Source organism: Myotis lucifugus, unplaced genomic scaffold (genome assembly GCF_000147115.1).
Source record: "Myotis lucifugus unplaced genomic scaffold, Myoluc2.0 scaffold_636, whole genome shotgun sequence".
NCBI classification, from domain to species: Eukaryota; Metazoa; Chordata; class Mammalia; order Chiroptera; family Vespertilionidae; genus Myotis; species Myotis lucifugus.
Genome location: NW_005871684.1, coordinates 136505 through 157199, shown reverse-complemented (window position 1 = coordinate 157199; position 20695 = coordinate 136505). Strand labels below are relative to the sequence as shown.

At 41.7% G+C, this 20695-nt stretch overlaps 1 protein-coding gene across 1 annotated transcript in view; it reads right to left on the bottom strand.

Moving 5' to 3' along the window:
* GPM6A (glycoprotein M6A) overlaps positions 1-20695 on the bottom strand; it is an 80845-nt gene that overhangs the window by 14858 nt on the left and 45292 nt on the right. Inside the window, exons 2-3 of the mRNA XM_023746215.1 lie at positions 15005-15197; positions 4635-4791 (exon numbers count right to left, since the gene is read on the bottom strand). Of these exons, the coding sequence (XP_023601983.1) occupies positions 4635-4791; positions 15005-15197 (350 nt within the window). The remainder of the gene's footprint in view (positions 1-4634; positions 4792-15004; positions 15198-20695) is intronic.

Here is a 20695-nt window from a genome sequence, read left to right as displayed (position 1 = left end):
CGTGTTTTTTTTTAAATCAGTGAAGGAACTGGAGTAAATATGCTTCTATGGCTATTGATTCTTTGAATGGAATTATTAAAGTTTATCTCACTTTTAGAATCACTGGACAAATACTGAATGAGGACCTTGTATGTGTAAAGCGGTAGGGTAGGATTGCAGCCACAGAGAACAGTACACACTTCCTCCTTATTTTCCTCATAAAAGGAATAAACATTTTCCACAGGGAGATCCAGACAACATCTGGTCTTGACACACACTTGACTGTTATGGCAGACCTTCACCAACTTCCCCTCCCTCCACTCCCTGCCTCTGGCAACCACCAATCTGTTTTCTGGATCTTAAATAAACTAGTCTTATTAGAACAGTCTGAGAACTTAAAAACATTCTCCTGACCTTTTTGGCCTTATTACCTATTTTTAGATGAAACTCGTTGTAAAAATCACCTCCACTTCTGTTTGGGGAATACTGTTAAAACAAGCAACAACTGGAAGAGAGAGAAGAGTTCCTGGACTTGAAGTCAGGGACTGGGTTGTCCGTATGGGAGTCAGGCACATCCTTACCCTTCAAAGTCCTGCTCTCACTCATGAGCTGGGAGTGAGCTGACCTCTGGGGCTGTGATGGAGCCAAAGGAAACGCACACGAGAAGTCACTTAAGAGCCACCACAGTCCACCATCAATCTCACATCGAAAATAAACTCAAAGGAAGTTGTTTGATTTAGCAAATTGCTAATTAATCTGTATCTCTAAAGGGCAGGTACAGACAGAGGTGACCTATTTAAGTCGCATCTGTTTTTCATGGCCTTGATCCACACTGACTTTTAATTTCCAGTAGCTCGGGCCCTGATTGTAGAGAGGAGGGAGGACGGGGCCTTGCGGACGTTAGATACATAAAGTGGCCTCATTGGCGTTTTGTATTTCAGCCATTGTCTTATATATCACTCACATTTATTAAGATGCTGACCTTTTAATTCACCAAGAATTAAAATCCAGTAAAATTTTTTTGAGTTGGTTGACCCTAACTCATTGATATTGGATGGATGGTAAAAACTGCCATAGAGTGATAGGGATTGGGTGCCAGACTCATAATTAATATCCAGCACATCTCATTATCACATCATTATTTCAGTGCCATTTCATCAGAACATGCAAATGACTGCCACAGCAAGCATCCTGTTATCACACTTCTTCAGCTGTGCCACACATATGTTACACACGTGCTACCACGTGTTAGCATTCAATTAGAAAATATTGCTAGGAGTTCTTTCTTAGTACATAAAATTTAAAGAAACATGAAATTGCTGTTTTGATCTCAACTTGGACATTGGTTGCTGGAGATTGAACAGGAGGTTGGACTGCAGACCTGCAGAGGCCCGGCGGCCCTGCCCTTGGGGAGGAGCTAACCCAGATGTTGGCTCCCGGCACGTGTAGCCACTGAAGTTACAGTGTGTTTGACCTGAGAGCGACCGTGAAAGGTAATTGGTTTTTCCCCCGAATGTCCATCAATTTAGCCTTGATGTCTAAGACAGTTCATTGAGCAGACACGCACCAGTCAGGTAAAAATCACACCTGAGAAGCCAGCAGCTCTGATGAAAAGCAGCAGGTGGTTCTGACCCAAAGGTTCTGAGCTCCGAATCACCTCAACACTGGGAAACAGGCCCGAGTGAATGTGCTGCTGTGATACAGCAAACACACCCAGGCGGGAGGCAGACCCAAACCTCAGGGCCGTGAGCCAAATGGGGCTCCTGATGTATGCACAGCCTCTCTGTGCACCAAACGTGTACTCTCAGGTTCCATTCCGGTCACGGCCTAGGAGGGCCCGTCTCATGAACTGTTTCTGGTACAGAACATAGAAACAACTCGCTGAGTCTGAACTCAGGAGCCTGTCACTTCACAGTAATACCTTTCTGAATTATCATTCCTCAACTGAAATGCATTTAAAGTTATCAATTCAGTCATGCTTCCACTTTAAGGAAGGGAGAGCGCTTTGGATTCCATCACCGGCAAGACCGAGCTCAGAGCATTTCCACCCTGTGACCGAGAAGTTGCATCAGGTAGAGGCTAAGCCGAGGGGCACAGTCTCAAAAGAATGGTTTAAAGCTGAGGCCGATGGAGAAAGTGGCTCACAGGTGAGGCACAGAACAGGAAGCAGGCTGCAGGGAACACTCCACCTGCAGACGGAAAAGGCAGCAGCAGAGGGAAATGGGAAAAAGGAAGGTACGTAGCAGACAGGGTGAGTGATAAAACATTCATTTTCCCCCTCTGAGTCCCTGGAGCCACACGTCCCGAAGGATGAGCCAGCTGGACATGTGGTGGGGAAAGGGGTGCAGGGCTCTGGTGCTCAGGGGAGCACGTGGCAGGGTTGGGACAGCCAGGCTTCCCATCTGGGAGGCAGAAGCCTCCCCACCGAGCTGCTGGCCTGAAGAAGGAGCTCAGCTTCTGCAGGGAGGTGGGGAGAGGAGGTTGAGCCAGAGGCGGGGGTGCCTCTGTTGGAGCCCATGAAGCGGCGGCCACCCTCCCGGTCTGTTGGGAGGAACTGGTGACACAATTGTTACTATTACCAAAAAAATGTGGCTTGCGTGTTTGCTTTAAAAATTCTTATTTGAGAGGGCTTTGAGCTGTCTGCATGGCGAGCAGATCATGAACTGTCCGCAGATATGTTTTCTCTTCTGTGACTTCTACGTTGCATGCAGTGCCTTGCAGTTACCTGACCGTTCTCATGAAACCCACAGTGCTGACTCGTCCTGCCGGGATGGCTCCCGGGGGTGAAATCTGTTGGGAGACCCCCTTTCTCTGTCATTTCACGGATGCTTTGGAATCATGGACACTGAGCTGCAGTGAGAATTAGAGACGATCCACTGTCTCATTTGTAAATGAGTGACCAGTGAGCCAGCAGAGCTGAGGGACTTCCTAAGGCACACAGATGCGTCACAATGATATTGTCCCATAGAATGGCGGTCACCAGAGGGAAAGAGGGTAGGGGGAGGCTGAGGAGGGGAAAGGGGGTCAAATACATGGGTGACAGAAGGAGACTTGACTTCAGGTGGTGAGCACGAGATGCAATCAAGATACAGATGACGGATTATAGAGTTGTACATGTGAAACGTATACGTCATTAACCAATATCAGCCCAATAGATTTAAGAAAAAATACTTAGAAATGAATAATATTGCCCCAATGACAAGAGAAGGCCTATCATTAGTTGAATTCACTACCCTCTATTGGCAGTATATAAATGGATCTAAAATCAGGTCTGGCTTCTTAATAGAGAGGTCGCTTAGTTCTCACTGACAGTTGGCCCATGGAATAGTCATATTTTATTTTTTAAATTAATCCAAGACCTTTTCACTTCACATCCTCCAGATCTGTAATTTGATATTACTGATCCTAAAAACGTAGATATTACAAGAAGCATTGCCCCCACCCCCCTAGAGGGTCTTATAAGAAATCATTCCAGCGACAACCACAAATAGTCATGACACAGGCAAATATATCAGGGTCTTATGGCCATTGACATGAGCAGCATAACAGAACTTGTTACAAGCTAGGGGGTAAGTTTGTAGTTACAGGCTTTTTTTTTTTAACTTTTTGTGTAAGATTGAAATAAATTATATCATTCCTTATTAGAGACATCTTACTTAATATAAAATATGTGCCGGGATTAAATTCATGTTATTATATGACATTGGAAAATAAGAAAACATGTTAGTCAAGGGTGGCAGCTCTGATGTGTCGTTATAGGGAAACTGTGCTGCATAAAGATGCAAAAGTACACGCGCCCGCATCACCCTTCGCTTTCGCCCTCTTGTGCTTTCGTAGAGGTACGTGCACTGGCTGTGTCAGCTCTAGGGTACCACACACTGATTTACCACCAGCCGTCATACCAAGAGGATTTAAAACCTAAATTAGTATGACAGTATAATTCTTATCTTTATCACTATTAAACAGACATTAGATGATACAATTCCCCCCAAATTTAAGGTACAGTACACAGACATGTATTTAGGGAGAAGAGACCCAACCAAGTATTGTCTATAAATTGCAATGGATTTTCCTGTTATTGGAATTTCTAAATATTATATTGAAATCCCAAAGCCCTTTGGAAAAAAAAATCATCATAAATCAATCGACAGTTTTGCTTCCTCTAAAACAAAACCAGTTGTGTTGTGTGTGATTTGAGAATTTGAAACTGAATTTTCACATGGAATAATCTTAATTTAGAACATTATATGCTAAGAGTTAAGATAGTGATCAAAGGAGGGAATGTTACTATGTTTAAAAAAAAATAGTTGAGCCCGGCCGGCAGCTAGTGTGGCTCAGTGGTTGAGCATCAACCTGTGAACCAGGAGGTCATGGTTTGATCCCGGTCAGGGCACAGGCCCCGTTGTGCTCCACCCCCAGTGTGGGGTGTGCAGGAGGCAGCCAATCCATGATTCTCAGCATTGATGTTTCTCTCTCTCTCCCTCTCCTTTCCTCTCTGAAATCAATAAAAATATATTTTAAAAAATCTTCTCAAAATACATATATACATTTAAAAAACAAAAATAAAAAATACTTGAATTCCTGGCAGAGGAGGACCAGCACCCGCGTGCAACCGGAATGGACACGCGCAGCGCTGAAGGGGACAGACAGCCTACCCAGGCGCTGACGCAGCGGCCGCAGGTGGTGATCTTGAAGTCCCCGTAGAGGTCCTTGATGGCGCCCGTGGTGAAGAAGCCCTCCACCATCAGCAGGATGCCGTACACGAAGAAGGCCGCCGCGATGCCGTAGATTACGTACTTGAAGATGTCGATCCTGGGGGAGACAGGGACTGTGTCAACACCTCTTCGTGGCTAACCCCAGCCAGCCCCCCTCCCTCACCCCCCCAGCTCACGTCTCCTTTGGGATGAAAGCTACACGGAAGCTGGATGGAGAAGCGTTTTGGCTCCGTAGGCCCCGTGTTTGTGTACCATATACATTCTGTTCTGCCCGTCCAGGACCTGTGCGCAGGGCTGGTCATGTCTAAGTTTCTTCCTCTTCCCTCCCCCTGCCCTTCCCCGGCTCACACCAGGCTGATCTGGGAGAAGCAGTGGGTCCCATTTCCAAAGGAGTTTGCTTAACTCCGGTTGATAAGCATATGAGGTCTCCAATTATGACAAAATGTCAAATTGAAAGACTTATGTATCTATCACCGAGTTTTAAAAACTTACATTAAAAGAGGAAGAAAACTTTATGGCTAATGACACATTCCTTCTTGAGAAAGTTACCACCTCATATGTTTGTTATTGTTAAAAGTCAGTTGTGGCTGTATTTTGTCACCCTTACTGTACACCATCCCTAGCATTGTCTGCTGCTGATAATATCACTAATAAAAGTATAGCTTCAGAGAGAAGTTGTGATTTTGATGAGGAAGCCTTTTAGGCAGAATCACTAACAGATATTACAGGGGGTTAGGCAGGAGCCAAGTTAGAACATAATTCCACGGAGGAATGTGTAGGTATTCCTTCTTTCTCACAACTGAGTGCTCATGTACTTCAGAGAGAGATGTATGTATTGCCTGTAAATTGCAGATGGATTTCTCTGTTATTCAGAATATTGTCTGGGAACCCCAAGCCCTTTCGAAGGAAAAATCGCAAAGTAGTCATTTTGCTGCCTCTGAAAGCAAACTAGCTGTGTGGCCCGGTATGTGGAGAGGCAGCCAATTCGGGAGCGCTCTCCTGCAGCCGGGAGAGCCGCGTAAGGGAGGGGCTCTTTACTTCACACTGTCCTGCGTCATTTGTGCTCTCTCCGCATTAGTTACACTGAGTGGAGCAGGTAGGTGGCAGCAATGATGAGAAAGCCTGAGAGATGAGGGAATAGAAGTCTAGTTCGTGCTCATGGAGATTTGCGAACTCTGGATGCTATGGCAATATTTTAAAAATCTATTGTTGAAAGTATTACAGATGTCCTCCACTGACCCCTCCCATCTGTCCCCTCTTCCTCCTCCTCAGCCTTCGCAATATTTTTGAAAGAACAGCATAAGTGAATTTGTGGCATATAAAAGATCAAGAAGAGCCGGCTAACATTCAGTGTACCAGAGAGATTGTTTAGTGACTGCTTTCCAGTGTCTGAAAAATCTAAATATTGTCACAACTGTGTTTGTCAAAGGCAGGGGTCCTCAAACTTTTTAAACAGGGTCCCTCAGACCGTTGGAGGGCCGGACTATAGTTTAAAAAAAAAACTATGAACAAATTCCTATGCACACAGCGGCGGCAAAAACACCCGGCAGGCCGGATAAATGTTTTCGGCGGGCCGCATGTGGCCCGCGGGCCGTAGTTTGAGGACCCCTGGTCAAGGGCAATGAGGCAGATGATGTGAATTGCGTCAGCCCCTCAACTTACAGACCTAATGGGACATCACAAACACTCCGGAGAGCTTGGCGGGATGGGCTTTCCCATAGAACGTCCAGGTTAACATGACATTTAATAATAGATTTTTGTTTTTATTTGGAAATAATTTAAAATCTATTTAAAAAGTTGCAGAAAATGAATATCATGAAGAACAATTTTACATCCTTTATTTTATAACATTTTATCTTACTTCATTGTTTTCTCTCTCTCTCTTCCTCTCTCTCTCTCTCTCTCTCTCTCTCTCTTTCTCTCTGAAAAATTATATCTGAACATAGAGAAATGCCCCACAGTACAGTTAACTATTTCAGGAAATATATTATTGATATAACCACACACACACAACCTAACACATACACACAACCTCAAGACACACAACTTCAATACATACAACCTCATACAACCACACACAAAACCTCACACAACCACATACACAATCACATACGCAACCCCACACATACTACCCCACACCCACAACCTCACACACAATCTTTTACTGATTGTTTTTATTCCAACCTATAAGTCATGTTGGTAAAGCTGTAATATTTTCTAATACTTTCTTGAGAAACAGGAATAGATGAATATATATACATATACATATACATATACATATACATATACATATACATATACATATATGTATCATAACCCTAATCCCAGAATATTACTCAATGAGGTGTCCCCAGTAAAGTCAGGAACAAGGAAGTGAAGGACAGTCTCTGCTTCCATGTAAAGCTGTTCTGGGTGTATTTGCCAATTCAGTTGGATCCGGGAAAGTAATCCCCGACATAAGAATTGGAAGAGAAGAACAAAACTACCTCTATTTACAAATGATATATGGTGCACCTGGAAAGCTTTAGAGAAGCAATGATAAAACTAATTCAAATAATAAAAGAGTCCAGCAGTGTAGTTTGATATAAAATTTGCATGCAAGAATCAATAGCATTTGTATAGACAAATAATACCCAGTTGGAAGATGTGTTGGTAGAGGAAAATGGGAATTTCCTCTGGAAGTGGGATTGCTGGGTCCCATGACAGCTCTCTGTGGAATACTTTGAGGAACCTCCATGCTGCTTTCCACACCAGCTGCGACAGTGCACATTCCCAGCAACAGAGCACAAGTGTTCCAAGTCCTCCACGTAGTTGCCAACACTTGTTATTTTTTTGGGTGGGGTGTTGTTTTCTGATTTTTATAGAATGACTATCCTAACTGCTGTGAGGTGGTATCTCACTGTGGTTTTGATTTACATTTCCTTGATGATGAATGATGTTGAGCAGCTTTTCATGTACCTGATTGCCACTTGTCTGTCTTCTTTGGAGAAATTTCTACTTTAGACCTTTGCCCATTTGTAAGTCAGGTAATTTGTTTGTTTGTTTTGCTATTGAGTGACAGGAGTTCCTTATATGTTTTGAATATTAACCTCTTATTGGATATGTGGTTTGCAAATATTTTCTCCCACTCTGCAGGTTGCCTTTCACTCTGCTGTGGTCTTTGCTGCACAGAAACTTCCAAGTTTGATGTAGTCCCACTTGTCTATTCTTGCTTTTGGCACATACCCAAGAAGTCATCACGAATACCGATATTATGAAGTTCTTCCCCTCTGTTTCCTTTTAGGAATTTTACAGTTCCAGGTCTTACATTTCATTCTATAAACCACTTTGAGTTGATTTTTATGAATGACGTAAGATGAGGGGCCAATTTCATTCTTTAGCAAGTGAATATCCATTTTCCTAAAATTCCTTTGCTAAAGACACCATCTTTACTGCATGGCGTGGTTTTGACACCTTGTTGAAAATCATTTCACTGTGCATGCAAGGGTTTACTGCTGGGTTCTCAGGTCTGGAACTTCATCGCCAGTCTTGTCTGAACACCTTCACAGGGGCAGCATGTACTCTTTAGAAAACTCTGACCCTTGGAAAGTTCTTTATACCAAGCCAAACAACAATTTCCCTATAAATTGGAACTCATTGGCCCAAACCTCTCTCTGACCCACAAAGAACAAAGCAAGTTTCCTTTCTACCTGATAACCTTAATATTATTTTAATATAAAATCATCGTATTCTTATTTGTAAATACTTTTTCTAAAGTTGTTGTATTCCTGGCTGTTATCAAAGTAAATATATATTAGATCTTTGAATTCTAATTCAGCTTGAAACCTACTCAGGTATTTACCTGAAATATATACTTTAGTTAAAATCTAAGTTCATAGATTCATTATATGAATAGCGTGACTCAACTGTGGTCCAGAGACCAACAGACTTTAGGAAGCATGATGGTGGCCATTCAAGATGTGATACAGCTTTGGGGAAGACATCACCATCATGACATTCATGGTCACCACCATGGATGTAAGATGAGGGGCCAATTTCATTCTTTAGCAAGTGAATATCCATTTTCAGCCACGGTCACCACCATTATGATAGCCATGCTCACCACCATTATGACAGCCATGGTCACCATCATTGTGATAGCCATGGTCACCACCATTATGATAACCATGGTCATCGCCATTATGATATCCATGGTCACTACCATTATGATAACCATGGTCACCGCCATTATGACAGCCATGGTCACCACCATTATGATATCCATGGTCACCACCATTATGACAGCCATGGTCACCACCATTATGACAGCCACGGTCACCACCATTATGACAGCCATGTTCACCCCCATTATGACAGCCATGGTCACCACCATTATGACAGCCATGGTCACCACCATTATGATATCCATGGTCACCATCATTATGACAGCCATGGTCACCACCATTATGACAGCCACGGTCACCACCATTATGACAGCCATGTTCACTCCCATTATGACAGCCATGGTCACCACCATTATGACAGCCATGGTCACCACCATTATGACAGCCATGGTCACCCCCATTATGATATCCATGGTCACCACCATTATGACAGCCATGGTCACCACCATTATGACAGCCATGCTCACCGCCATTATGATATCCATGGTCACCACCATTATGATATCCATGGTCACCACCATTATGATATCCATGGTCACCACCATTATGACAGCCATGGTCACCACCATTATGACAGCCACGGTCACCACCATTATGACAGCCATGTTCACCCCCATTATGACAGCCATGGTCATCGCCATTATGATATCCATGGTCACCACCATTATGATAACCATGGTCACCACCATTATGACAGCCATGGTCACCACCATTATGACAGCCATGGTCACCGCCATTATGATAGCCATGGTCACCACCATTATGACAGCCATGGTCACCACCATTATGATATCCATGGTCACCACCATTATAATATCTATGGTCACCACCATTATGATAGCCATGGCCACTACCATTATGATAGCCATGGTCACAACCATTATCACCAACATGTTCATCAAATGTTAGTGCTTATGATGTGTAAACCATGGTACAATCATTTTAAAATGCCAACCTTAGGAATAGGCAGCATTACTGAGTCCCTTTTACTGGTGAGCGACTGGGCAGACAGGTTAAGTAACTTGTCCAAGGTGAGGCATGTAGAAAGAGCAGAGACCACAGGAAACAAACCCAGGGAGTTTGGCCCCAGAATCAGCACACACTCTTGTCTCTCTGTCTCAGTTCCTCATGGCTTATGTACTGGTTTGGTGGTGGTAGTTGTTTTATATTAGGGGCTAGGGCTCATTTCAGAACTACCTGTCTGGCTGAAATATTGCCCAAGGAGATGCTCACTGCTTATTTTATCAGAAGTTAGGGATTCAGTACAGTTTTCTAACTGAAGTTCTAGCTACAACTGAAATTATTTTTGACTCTCCACAACTAATCAATAATCTCACATCAATACTAATATGTCTGATCCTCAAACTTCTTATAAATGGAAGACTTCAGCCATCTGGTGTCATTATCAACCCCCTGGGTCAGAACAGATGGTTTGCGCATTGCAGTGCTTTCCACGAGCCTGTGAAACCTGGTTTTATCGTGCCATGAATTCCTGCTCTCCTTTTCACTCCCATCCATTAACTTACTGATAACAGTTCCCCATTTCATTAACACCCAAGGAATAAACATGAACAAAAAGCAGACAAAGATTTATACATTCATTACATTAGTTGAGAGCAAAACCAGTGTATCTATTTCATGAGCTTACTGCTTGCTTTTGCTTTAGGCAAAGAGGAATTAATTTTTCTGTGTGCATTAAATATCAAAGAATTCATTATTTAGTAAGCTCAGTTTTTAATGCATTGACCTCAAGTCACAGTCATAACATTTTGAAAATGAAATATAGTCACCCTGGAAATCAATAGTACCAGTTCCCCAGCCCTCACTATAATCTGTCAAAACCCCGACGCAATCCCCGTCTAATACATTTTAGGGGGGAGGGATGTGTACTTGTGAATAAGGCTGTCCCTTGTTCAGTCCTCAGGAAAGTTATTCAAGAAGCCAAGTCACTGAGCCAAGTTAGTGTTTTGAATTATTTGATATCTAGTTTTCTAGCCAGTTTCCATATTTCATTGTCCTATATGTGGATCTGTTTTGCAAAAGTAAAATATCTAATGTCCTTGCTCACTCAGTCAAGAGACACCTAGGGAGCACAATGATAGCACCTTGCCAAGGGGCTTGCTGATGACAAATCAGAAAACAGGCCTCCTCACGTAGTTGAATGTGGCATAGCTTTGAGCTGTATCCAGTGCTGAGAGGCCTACCCGGCTAAGTGGGACAATAGAAGTTGTACTTGGAGTGTGGGAATATTCCCCAACGGGAACAGTGGGTGAAATTACATACTCATTGTCACAACCATTTGGAGCCAGCAAATGACCATGGACTTGCCATACTAAACCGACAGATTAAGGGAGGAAAAGCCTCTGGGAAAACAAGTAAATGAGGAGGAGCAGAGTGAGTCTTAAATATATATCAATGGGTCACAAATCTTTGAAAAATTCACTCTTTCCCTCTCTAGGGAGGTCTCCACACCTCAAGTATCATTTGACAAAATGATTGATGGGTGATGTCAGCTGAAGAATAGGAGCTACATTTTAGATTTCAGATCACCATCCATTGGCGAAGGTTAATGGTGTTTAGAATTTTATGTCTAAAATAGAGATTGCATGAGAATGGAGGTCATCTGCAATTCATTCATGAGAAGAAGATTTGGATGCTAGAAAGATGGCTAGTGAAATGGAAGAGTCATATTTCAGTGTGCCAGTCCTTCATGATTGCCATAGACTCGGAGACATTGACCACCTTGAGATGTGTGTGTGTGTGTGTGTGTGAGTGTGTGTGTGTGTGTGTGTGTGAGTGTGTGTGTCAGAGGAGGTGGAAGACAGGGGTCTGGGGCAATTGGCTTTATCTTTGGGTTCACACATCCAGCAAACAGGCTTCTTTTCCTTTACAAGCATCTGGTGTAGAAGTGCTCAGTTTGACTGAATCAAGCATAAGAACAATGGAGAAAAGAAATCGACTCTGTCGATCACTAAACTTGGCCGACAAGCCTTTTCTCCACAACCATTCTCTTGCTCATTCTTTCCAAACCTGCCTTCGCTTATTTCCAAGTGTGTTTTGCTTGCAATCAGCTTTCACTTACCTCCGCTTTATATTCCCTATTTCACTTCTGGGTCTTATCTGTTCTGATGGCTGATATCCCTGTAAGGCAGCCCCACCTGGGGTAATCTCTACCTTGTCTGAACCTTTATGAAATCTTTGAATGTACCCATTGGTACTAATTGTACCGAGTAGTTCATAGTTTGTATCTTCCCTCTGTGTTTTCATGACCTGTTTGTTGACAGAATCTCAATTCATTTGGTAGCATCACAGGGTCTGGTATAGGAATTTTGGTTATTTGAAGTATGAAAGGAGAGATCATTTGAGCCCTTGCTTTTATTCCTATCAAAATGGTATTCTTTCCATTCCAACCATGCATTATTGGTTTTGCATTTCACTTCCGATCTCAGAGACCAGCGTTTGGTAAAAGTGCTAAATTAGGCATGGTCTCTGATTTCTCTCCTGGACACATGTGACTCCCTCGGAGCTTTAGCAGAGCTCTGTGGTATATTAAATTTTACTGTATAAATTTCAAATAAATATCTTGACAGTTAGTTTCTGATAAATGTATACAACCATCTCATGACATTTATTAGGCTTGTATTTCTTTAAATTATCTATCCCAAAACTAAAGTTAGCAATTTGGATGTAGTCTAAATACAGAGAATCTGGAGATTTTAAGGACATCTGTGGTAGCTTAAAATAATGCACAGTGAAAATATATTTTGTCCAGTGTAGGCTGAAATAAAATGAAAAAGAAAATGTCAGTTTTATCACATTAAAATATATCCATGAAATCATTTTCTTAAGGTTCTTTAAAACTAACTTCCAACAATCTAAATCATTTCAATAGTTTAATTATATTTCAAATGATGCAGATCATTTATAAACTCTCAAGGATCAATTCATGCTATATAGCCAATATAATGGAAATTGATAAATTGTCTACTGTGGGCTTAAAGAAATAAAATTTAATGGATAATGCTAATATTTCAGAACTATCATTTCCATTTGTCAGTGACAAAGAGAAACTCCAAATTGATACTTCAGAGTTAGAGAATATGTTTTTTTTTCCTATTTTATATGTCTGCTAAATTCTACTTTTAAAAAAATCTTTACTGTTGAAAGTATTACATATGTCTTCCCCCCCCGCCCATACACCTAACCCAGCCTAACCCTGCTCTTCATTCCAGGCCTTCAACCCCCTATACAATTGCTAAGTGCCCATCAGCAGATGAGTGGATTAAAAAACTCTGGTATATACACAATGGAATACTAAACAGCCGTAAAAAAGAAAGAACTCATACAATTTGCAACAGCATGGATGGACCTGGAGAGCATTATGCTAAGTGAAATAAGCCAGTCAGAGAAAGATAAGTATCACATGATCTCACTCATATGTGGAATCCAATGAACAACATAAACTGATTTAGAAAAATAGATCCAGAGACATAGAAGCATCAAACAGACCACCAAACCTCAGGGGGAAGGCAGGGGTGAATGGGTAGGTAGGAAGAGATCAACCAATGAACTTGTATGCATATATGCATAACCAATGGACACGGGAACATGTTTTTAAATAAATCTAGTTTTTAAATAAGTGGCTAATCAACTCCCTCCTCCTCTTAATCACTGTGTGTGTGTGTGTGTGTGTGTGTGTGTGTGTGTGTGTGTGTGTAAGGGGTAGTTGGAGGTGGTCTCCAACTTTTAAGTACCAGTATATTTTAGATAAACACAAATATTTCACCGTCCCTTTCCCTAAAACATTTGCTACCACCCAGGATACCTGCCCTCCACCCACCAGTAGGGAATTCTTGCCCTGTGACTTGATAGTAATGTGCATCTCCTTTTCTCTTTTCATGGAAATAAGCAACTTTAATAAATAAAGTAACAAGCATAACTTATGAGCAATACTTTGCACAAGACAATCTATGTGCCTGTAGCTGATGGGTTATTAAAAAATTAGCAACATGCTATATTTTCTGAAATTGGAGTTGGAGAAAAGTTATCTTCTAGTTAGAAAGTTGTCCAGCTTGCCTGAGTGTTGTCTTAGACTAGGGTCTGAGGTGATAATTATACCTGGCCAGTAGGAAAAGCCCTGGTAAATAAGAATGCGATTAATCCCTTTTTGATCAAGTTATAGAAGTCAAAAGCAAAGTCACCCTACTAGCCATATAGCCACCAAGATTTGTAACTCTAAAAGCATCTCATTCCAGAAACATTATGCACATTAAGAAGGTTTTAATTTACTTAGAATGGCAAAATAAAGCAACGTGAACAGCACAGTCTCAAGAAGCCTGAACTAAATGCAAGAAGCCATGTGGGCAAGAAATCACCAAATAAATGATCTGAACTGGGAATTTACTGGAACATAAGTTCTTCTGTAGTTCAGTTCTAAACGTTTGCTCCCTATAATGTTAGGCAGTAAGGGACTGAAGCTTGAACAGCAAACTCTTTTCTACCTCCAGACTATGCTTGCATTCTCTTTTTAAACAACATAACATCCCCGTAATTTAGTGACCCCAGGAGTTTACGCGCGATGGGTAACATGTACATTTGAAGGGTGGTGCCTGCAGAAAGGGGCTCATTGTTTCTGATGACTTGTCCTTCCGCAGGAGTCAGTAAGGACCTTTCACCACGTTTAGTTAGTAGTCACCCCAACCCTGTGATACAGGAAAAGAGAGATGACGGAACCCCCATGGCTGAAGACCCCGCGAGTTGGGGTGATTTTCCCAGAGTCAACAGCCGAGTCTCCATTTGCACCAGGCCCTGTGCTCCGTCTTGTATTCTATCCCGTTAGCAAAGTCTCTGCTCAGATGGCAAGAGTAACAGAAACTTGAGCAAGCCACGTCATGGTAACCGAATTTCAGATAAAGCATTTCAGTCAAGGAACACACAGATTAAGTCCAGGTTAAGTTGGGCTCTGATCTTCTGCTTTGCAGCTGTGCTCACAGTCAGGGTCAATGTCCTTTTGACTTGTGTACATAACCTAAGAGAATTCTGTTCTTCTATATAACATTGCCTCACTTAACTCTAGAGGCCATGCATTTCACACACAGCAATGTGCACATACACTCTGAAAACGAGAAGCCACACAGGGCGACCTACATGGTAAAGACGTCCAGTGTGTCTCCGGCAGTTCTCGCCATCTCGAAGTAGGTTTGCAGGATGGTGACAGTCCCAGAAAGCGCCTCATGGCCGCAGCCACAGAACAGGGCCACGCCAGCATACAGCAGGATGGTGGCGATCAGAGAGGCGTAGGGAATGCCTCCCAGGCATTTAATACAGCACTCGAAACACCCTGCACAAGGAAACAGGAAAAAAGGTATACATTAATATTTTTTGTTCATCTAATTTATTTTTTTTTCGAATTTCAGCATTATGGGAAAGTATATTTGCATTTGTAGATGACATCAGGTCAACCCTGTCAATCAAGTCTTAGGTTGCCCTGAAGGGTATAAATATCAAGTTCCTTAATTATGAACCTTCCTCCAGACAAGAGAATGATGGTGTCTGCTGACGGCTTCCTCCTCTAACCCTTGCCACTACGTCCTCTAACAATGAATCTACACAGATATGCATGCATATCATTCAATCTCGACTCATTGCTCTCAAGTTTCACTTGCTGAAGCTTTTATTTCAATGAAATTCATTCTTCTGAACTCCCTGTAGATGTATTTTTTAAACATTGTGTCAACATCTGCTATTTGGGAACCCAATTGAATGAACTTTAGCCAGCAATTTTTAAAAGTGAAAGAGCAGACTGGACAATGCCAGTGTCCTGCACGTGGTAAGGCAAATTATTTTAGAATCTTTTCAGTTCAGATATTGATGTATGTTGCTTTTCTAGTGACTCATAATGCAAATCTATTTCTTGCTGTGCTGCATGGTAAACAAAATGAGAAAGATATTGGCACAGTGGGAAGGAGAGAGCAGGGCAGGTTAGCATCATGGTCCACCACTGTGTCTGTTTTTGGCAAGTTTATTCTTTCAATTTCACCATTTGCAAAAAGGCGACAGTAAGATTGCCCTCAAATGATTCTTGTGAGCATTAAATGAATTAATAGTGCATGATAGAGGAGCTACTCAGTAAATATCTACCATTCTTAGACGTAACTTTAACATTAATATTAACGATTATTGTGTTGTAATATGGCTTTCAAATTTTTTTTTGACCACAGTGATCACTTTTGAAGTTTTGTCACTTTAGCCTTGATTTTCAAAAGATGCCTTTAAACATTTAGTTTGAGAAATCAAAAAACCACTGTTGTTAATATTCAAATTAAGCATAAGAATTTTGTAGGTGACTTATAGATATCTTCTTCTAAAATTTGACTAGAATGCCTAAATGTCGATGTTTTGCAATAAGAAATACTGATGAGCTGCTATGTGCCAGCCACTGGTGAGAGGTCACACTTAGGTAAGAGGGTTGACATGATACAAGGAAGATGGGTTGTCTCACCTTGGGCCACCTCTGCCCCCCACTCCTTCCCCCGACACATCCTACTCCAAAGGTTTCCTCCTACTTCCTTCCTCTTGAAAATCCTTGATTATATTTTTTTCACAATGTTGAAGCCCCTCAAAAACTCTCCACATAACTGCCTTTTTCTTTCTTCAGAAACAAATGGGACTGGAAAATGCTTTGTTATTTATTGTATGTGAGTCCTAGGAAGATCTGTGTGCATTTTATCTGGAACACCTATATGTTTGTAGCAACATATGATACATGCAATAACTGCAAAGTTCCAGAGAGCAGTAACTTCATATTCAGAGGGTTATTTAAATACTGATCATTGAACTGGCTTTCTTAAGAGAATTATAGCTCAGCTCATCTGCTCCAGAGGAGATTAAAAAGAAAGGAAGCCGACACACACACACACACACACCCCAGGTGGGGAAGTAGGAAAGGTTAGAACAGCTTGACTCTTCATACGATAGGAGGAAATATCTCCAGCAGATGGAGGAGACCAGTGTGTGTAGTATCTGAATGTCACTGAACACAGTTGTGGATAGAGATTAACAGAGTAGCGGAAAAATCTTTGAACTATTCTCAGTCTCGCCATGGTGTAAAATTGACATCTTACTGATCATTTAAAAATTAAAACAAATAAAATTAGTGCCAACTCAAGAAAGAGTTACTCCTAATTTTGGCAAGTGCCTCAAACAGCCCCATGATCTCAAATCTCATTTCTTTGTGATTTCTCTCCCCGATTTTTCTCGAAGAATCTGATACAGGTTTGTGAGATTGCTGCTATAGGCATGGAGGTGTCAAGACCAGAATAACAAGTTCGACAAAACCCTTCAGAATGGAATTTCAAATATAAAGAAAAGGGTCCAAACATCAAATTCCTAGGTAGGAATTGCCTTTGCTGAGTCCTAGACCTAAAGCATATAACAATAAAGGTAAAATCAGGAGGAGTTGGCTTAGGAGCAAATGACGTGGTAAACTCAGAGATGGTCACCAAAACTGCCACGGAGGACATCTGGTTCATTCCATTACTAGTTCACAGTCAGTATCTACTCATTTCACATTTCCCTGACTGCTGTTTAGATGGACCAATACTACCCTCCATGCCAGCAAGTTATCCCTAGTTACCTAGACTATATATTCCGTGTGTGTGTGTGTGTGTGTGTGTGTGTGTGTGTGTGTGTATGTGCGCGCGCGCACACACTCACGTGCACACGTGTGTTATTAGTGTCACGGTCACTAACTATGGCTTTGAGTAGTGACTTTTAAATTTAGAAAAACATGAGATAAATTGCAATACTGAGTAACCCTAAATTGACAACCCTGAGTTAACAGGCATTTCCAAATGAGTTTAAGATCTCCAAATCAAATGGAAATCTTTCTTTTACTCCCTGTTTAAATGCTGCCATTTAAATTGCTCAGAATTATATTACCCCTATTGACAAATACACATTCCTCTAAACCTCCATTCCTCCCAGGTCAGGCTGGAACCTTCCAGTTTAAGTCCTGATCCTCTGCAAGACTGTCGCTCAAAGTAAGAAACTTTGAGTGCCTCATCTTGCACAGTTGGCACTTGTGAGGGGCTGGGTCCTAATTACCCTGTGCTTCTGCAGGGCCTGAGTTGCCTGTTGGATTGAAGTGAAGACTCTTCGAGCTCCCATCTGGGAAGCAGTGCATCATCTCAGCATTTTCTCCAGCTGCCAGAAGCCCACGTAGTTGCTGGCAGGGGAGGGAGCTTCTTCCCACCCACAGTGAGAAACAGCCTTGGCAGAGCAGCAGCGTTGCCACAGCAACCAGGCTCCAGGGCCCAGGATATGCTCCCAACCCTCCTTCTTGGAGGCTGTGGATTCTGCTGCCACCCATCACCACGTTTTCACTGCACCTCAGGTGAGAAACCAGTCTGTTACATCAATACCACTGAAAGCGTCCTGAGTGGAGTGTGGGCACTGGAAGGAAACACCTTTTTTCAGAAATTATAAAGACAATAGAGTCCTTTGCACCAGAATCATTTTCAGGACCAGATATAATGAGAATAGGGCCCATGGATTCTTGAACAGAGCTGATGGTTCAAATGTTGAACACAGAATTTACATGGGACTAGAACTACCTGTAATACACATTCCTCAGATCCAGTTCCTACTTGCATTTTCTCAAATGAATTAACACTAAATTAAAGGGCTGTAGGAGACCGTCAGCACAGTCTGAAATATTTGCCCAGTGCTTTGTGGGGTTATAGGTTGACTTATCCCAACACAAAAATTTCAAAGGAAAGAAAAACTCTTGAGCTAGCCTATTTTTTTTTTAAAGATGAGCTATATGGTTAATTTACTTCCACTTAAACATTGTGAAATAAGCACAAGCCATTGCATTTGCTCACCCACAGGTGCTCCAAAATAAATAATGGGAAAGGAATCTAACACAACAGAATGGGCATGGTAGACAGACAGGTGAGAAGACAGACCAACACAATGGTGGACCACTGAAAGGAGGTTGACAAAGGAGATTGACAAAAGACTGACAGCTTATTCATTGACAAATTTTCTGAGCATCATTGACCAATGAGTTGATTCTTCTCTCCCATCCTCCAGCATCACCTTGTCATTACCAAGCATTCAGAGAGGCTTGGGTCTGTCTATGGCAGTGGTTCTCAACCTTCTGGCCCTTTAAATACAGTTCCTCATGTTGTGACCCAACCATAAAATTCTTTTCGTTGCTACTTCATAACTGTAAGGTTGCTACTGTTATGAATCGTAATGTAAATATCTGATATGCAGGATGGTCTTAGGCGACCCCTGTGAAAGGGTCGTTCAATTGCCAAAGGGGTCGCGACCCACAGGTTGAGAACCACTGGTCTATAGGCTGTCTCTTCTGCTCTGTCGGTCTACGAGTCTGTTCCTGGGCCACACCACACTGCCCTATAGTAGTTCTTGGTTTGTCGTGGAGGAAATTATCCAACTCGTTCACCTTCCTTCGGTGTGTCATGCTATTCATGGCCCTTTCACCTTAACATATACATTTTAGGGACAGTTCATCTGATTCCACAGTTTAACTCATTGGGATTCTGATTGGTACTTTCATCGTGATTTTGCATCTAGAAAATTTGTAAAATTCTCATTGGGACCTTCTGAATTATTTTCATTTTGTGAATTATTTTGAGAGTGTTATGTTGATAATCATACCATCTGTGAAAATTTTGAGCTTTATCTCTTTTCATTCTTTGTACCTTCTCATCTACCTTTCTACTGACTTTATTGGGTAAAACGCAGTGAGGAGAGTGGTAGTAATGATAAAAGGCACCTTTTCCTGTTCCTGATATATATATTTTTAAAAAGCACTTTTCATGTTTTATCATGAAGTGTAATGTTTGCTGTTGGTTTATTGGTTAAGGAAGGTAAGGTCATTTTAATTCTGAATTCCATAAAATGTTTTTATCCCCATCTGTTGAAATAATTTTATGTTTTTGTTTTTTTCTCTGCCATTTCAATCATTATTTTCTAATTTAAACTAAACTTGAATTCTTGAGAAAAATCCAACTGAATCATACTGTATTTTTAATGCATTGCTGAATTTGTCATGCTCACATTTTGTTCAATACTTTTGCATTTACCAATTCATTCCAGAAATAGTTACTCAGCCCTCACCCGGCACTAAGATAAACAAGACCCCTACTTTCATCCTAGGGGAGGGAGACAGATAATACACCAGAGGCAGAAGTGATACATGTGAGATTGTGAAAAGTGCAGAGAAGAAAAGCAAATCAGGGAAGAGGGGTAGGGACTATCGGCCCATTGGCTTCAGTGTCCATGTTTTTCAGGGAAGGAATAACTGAGAGGATGTTTTCAAAGAGACAGGAAGGAGGTAAAGGAGCCTTGCAGGAGGCTGTTATCTAAGAGGCTGTCTGGGAGAAGGAGTTTCAGAGGAAAAGTCAGTGCCAATGTCCTGAGGCCAGTATATGCCCAGAGAGTTTGAGGAAAATCTGAGAAGCCAGTGGTGGTAAGAGAGATAGAACCAAAGGAACATAGGATGAGGTTATAGACATATGGGTATGACAGGGACATCTATGTTAATGAATGTGACTGACAGCTAATTTTTGTTTTCTTGTTTTGGATCAAGTTTACCCTAGTCTTGTGAAGCAAGTCCCTATTCCTCTGCCTTGGGTTGTCTGTGCAAGGGTTGGCTGCACAGCAATTATTTGGTAGAACCAGCCAGTAAAACATTTCTGGCCACTTGCGTACTTTATGGAAAGAAGTTTAACTACTGATCTGATTTGTTAATGGTTATAGAACTAATCAAATTTTCTATTCTTCTTAAGTCTTTTGCTAAGTTCCATA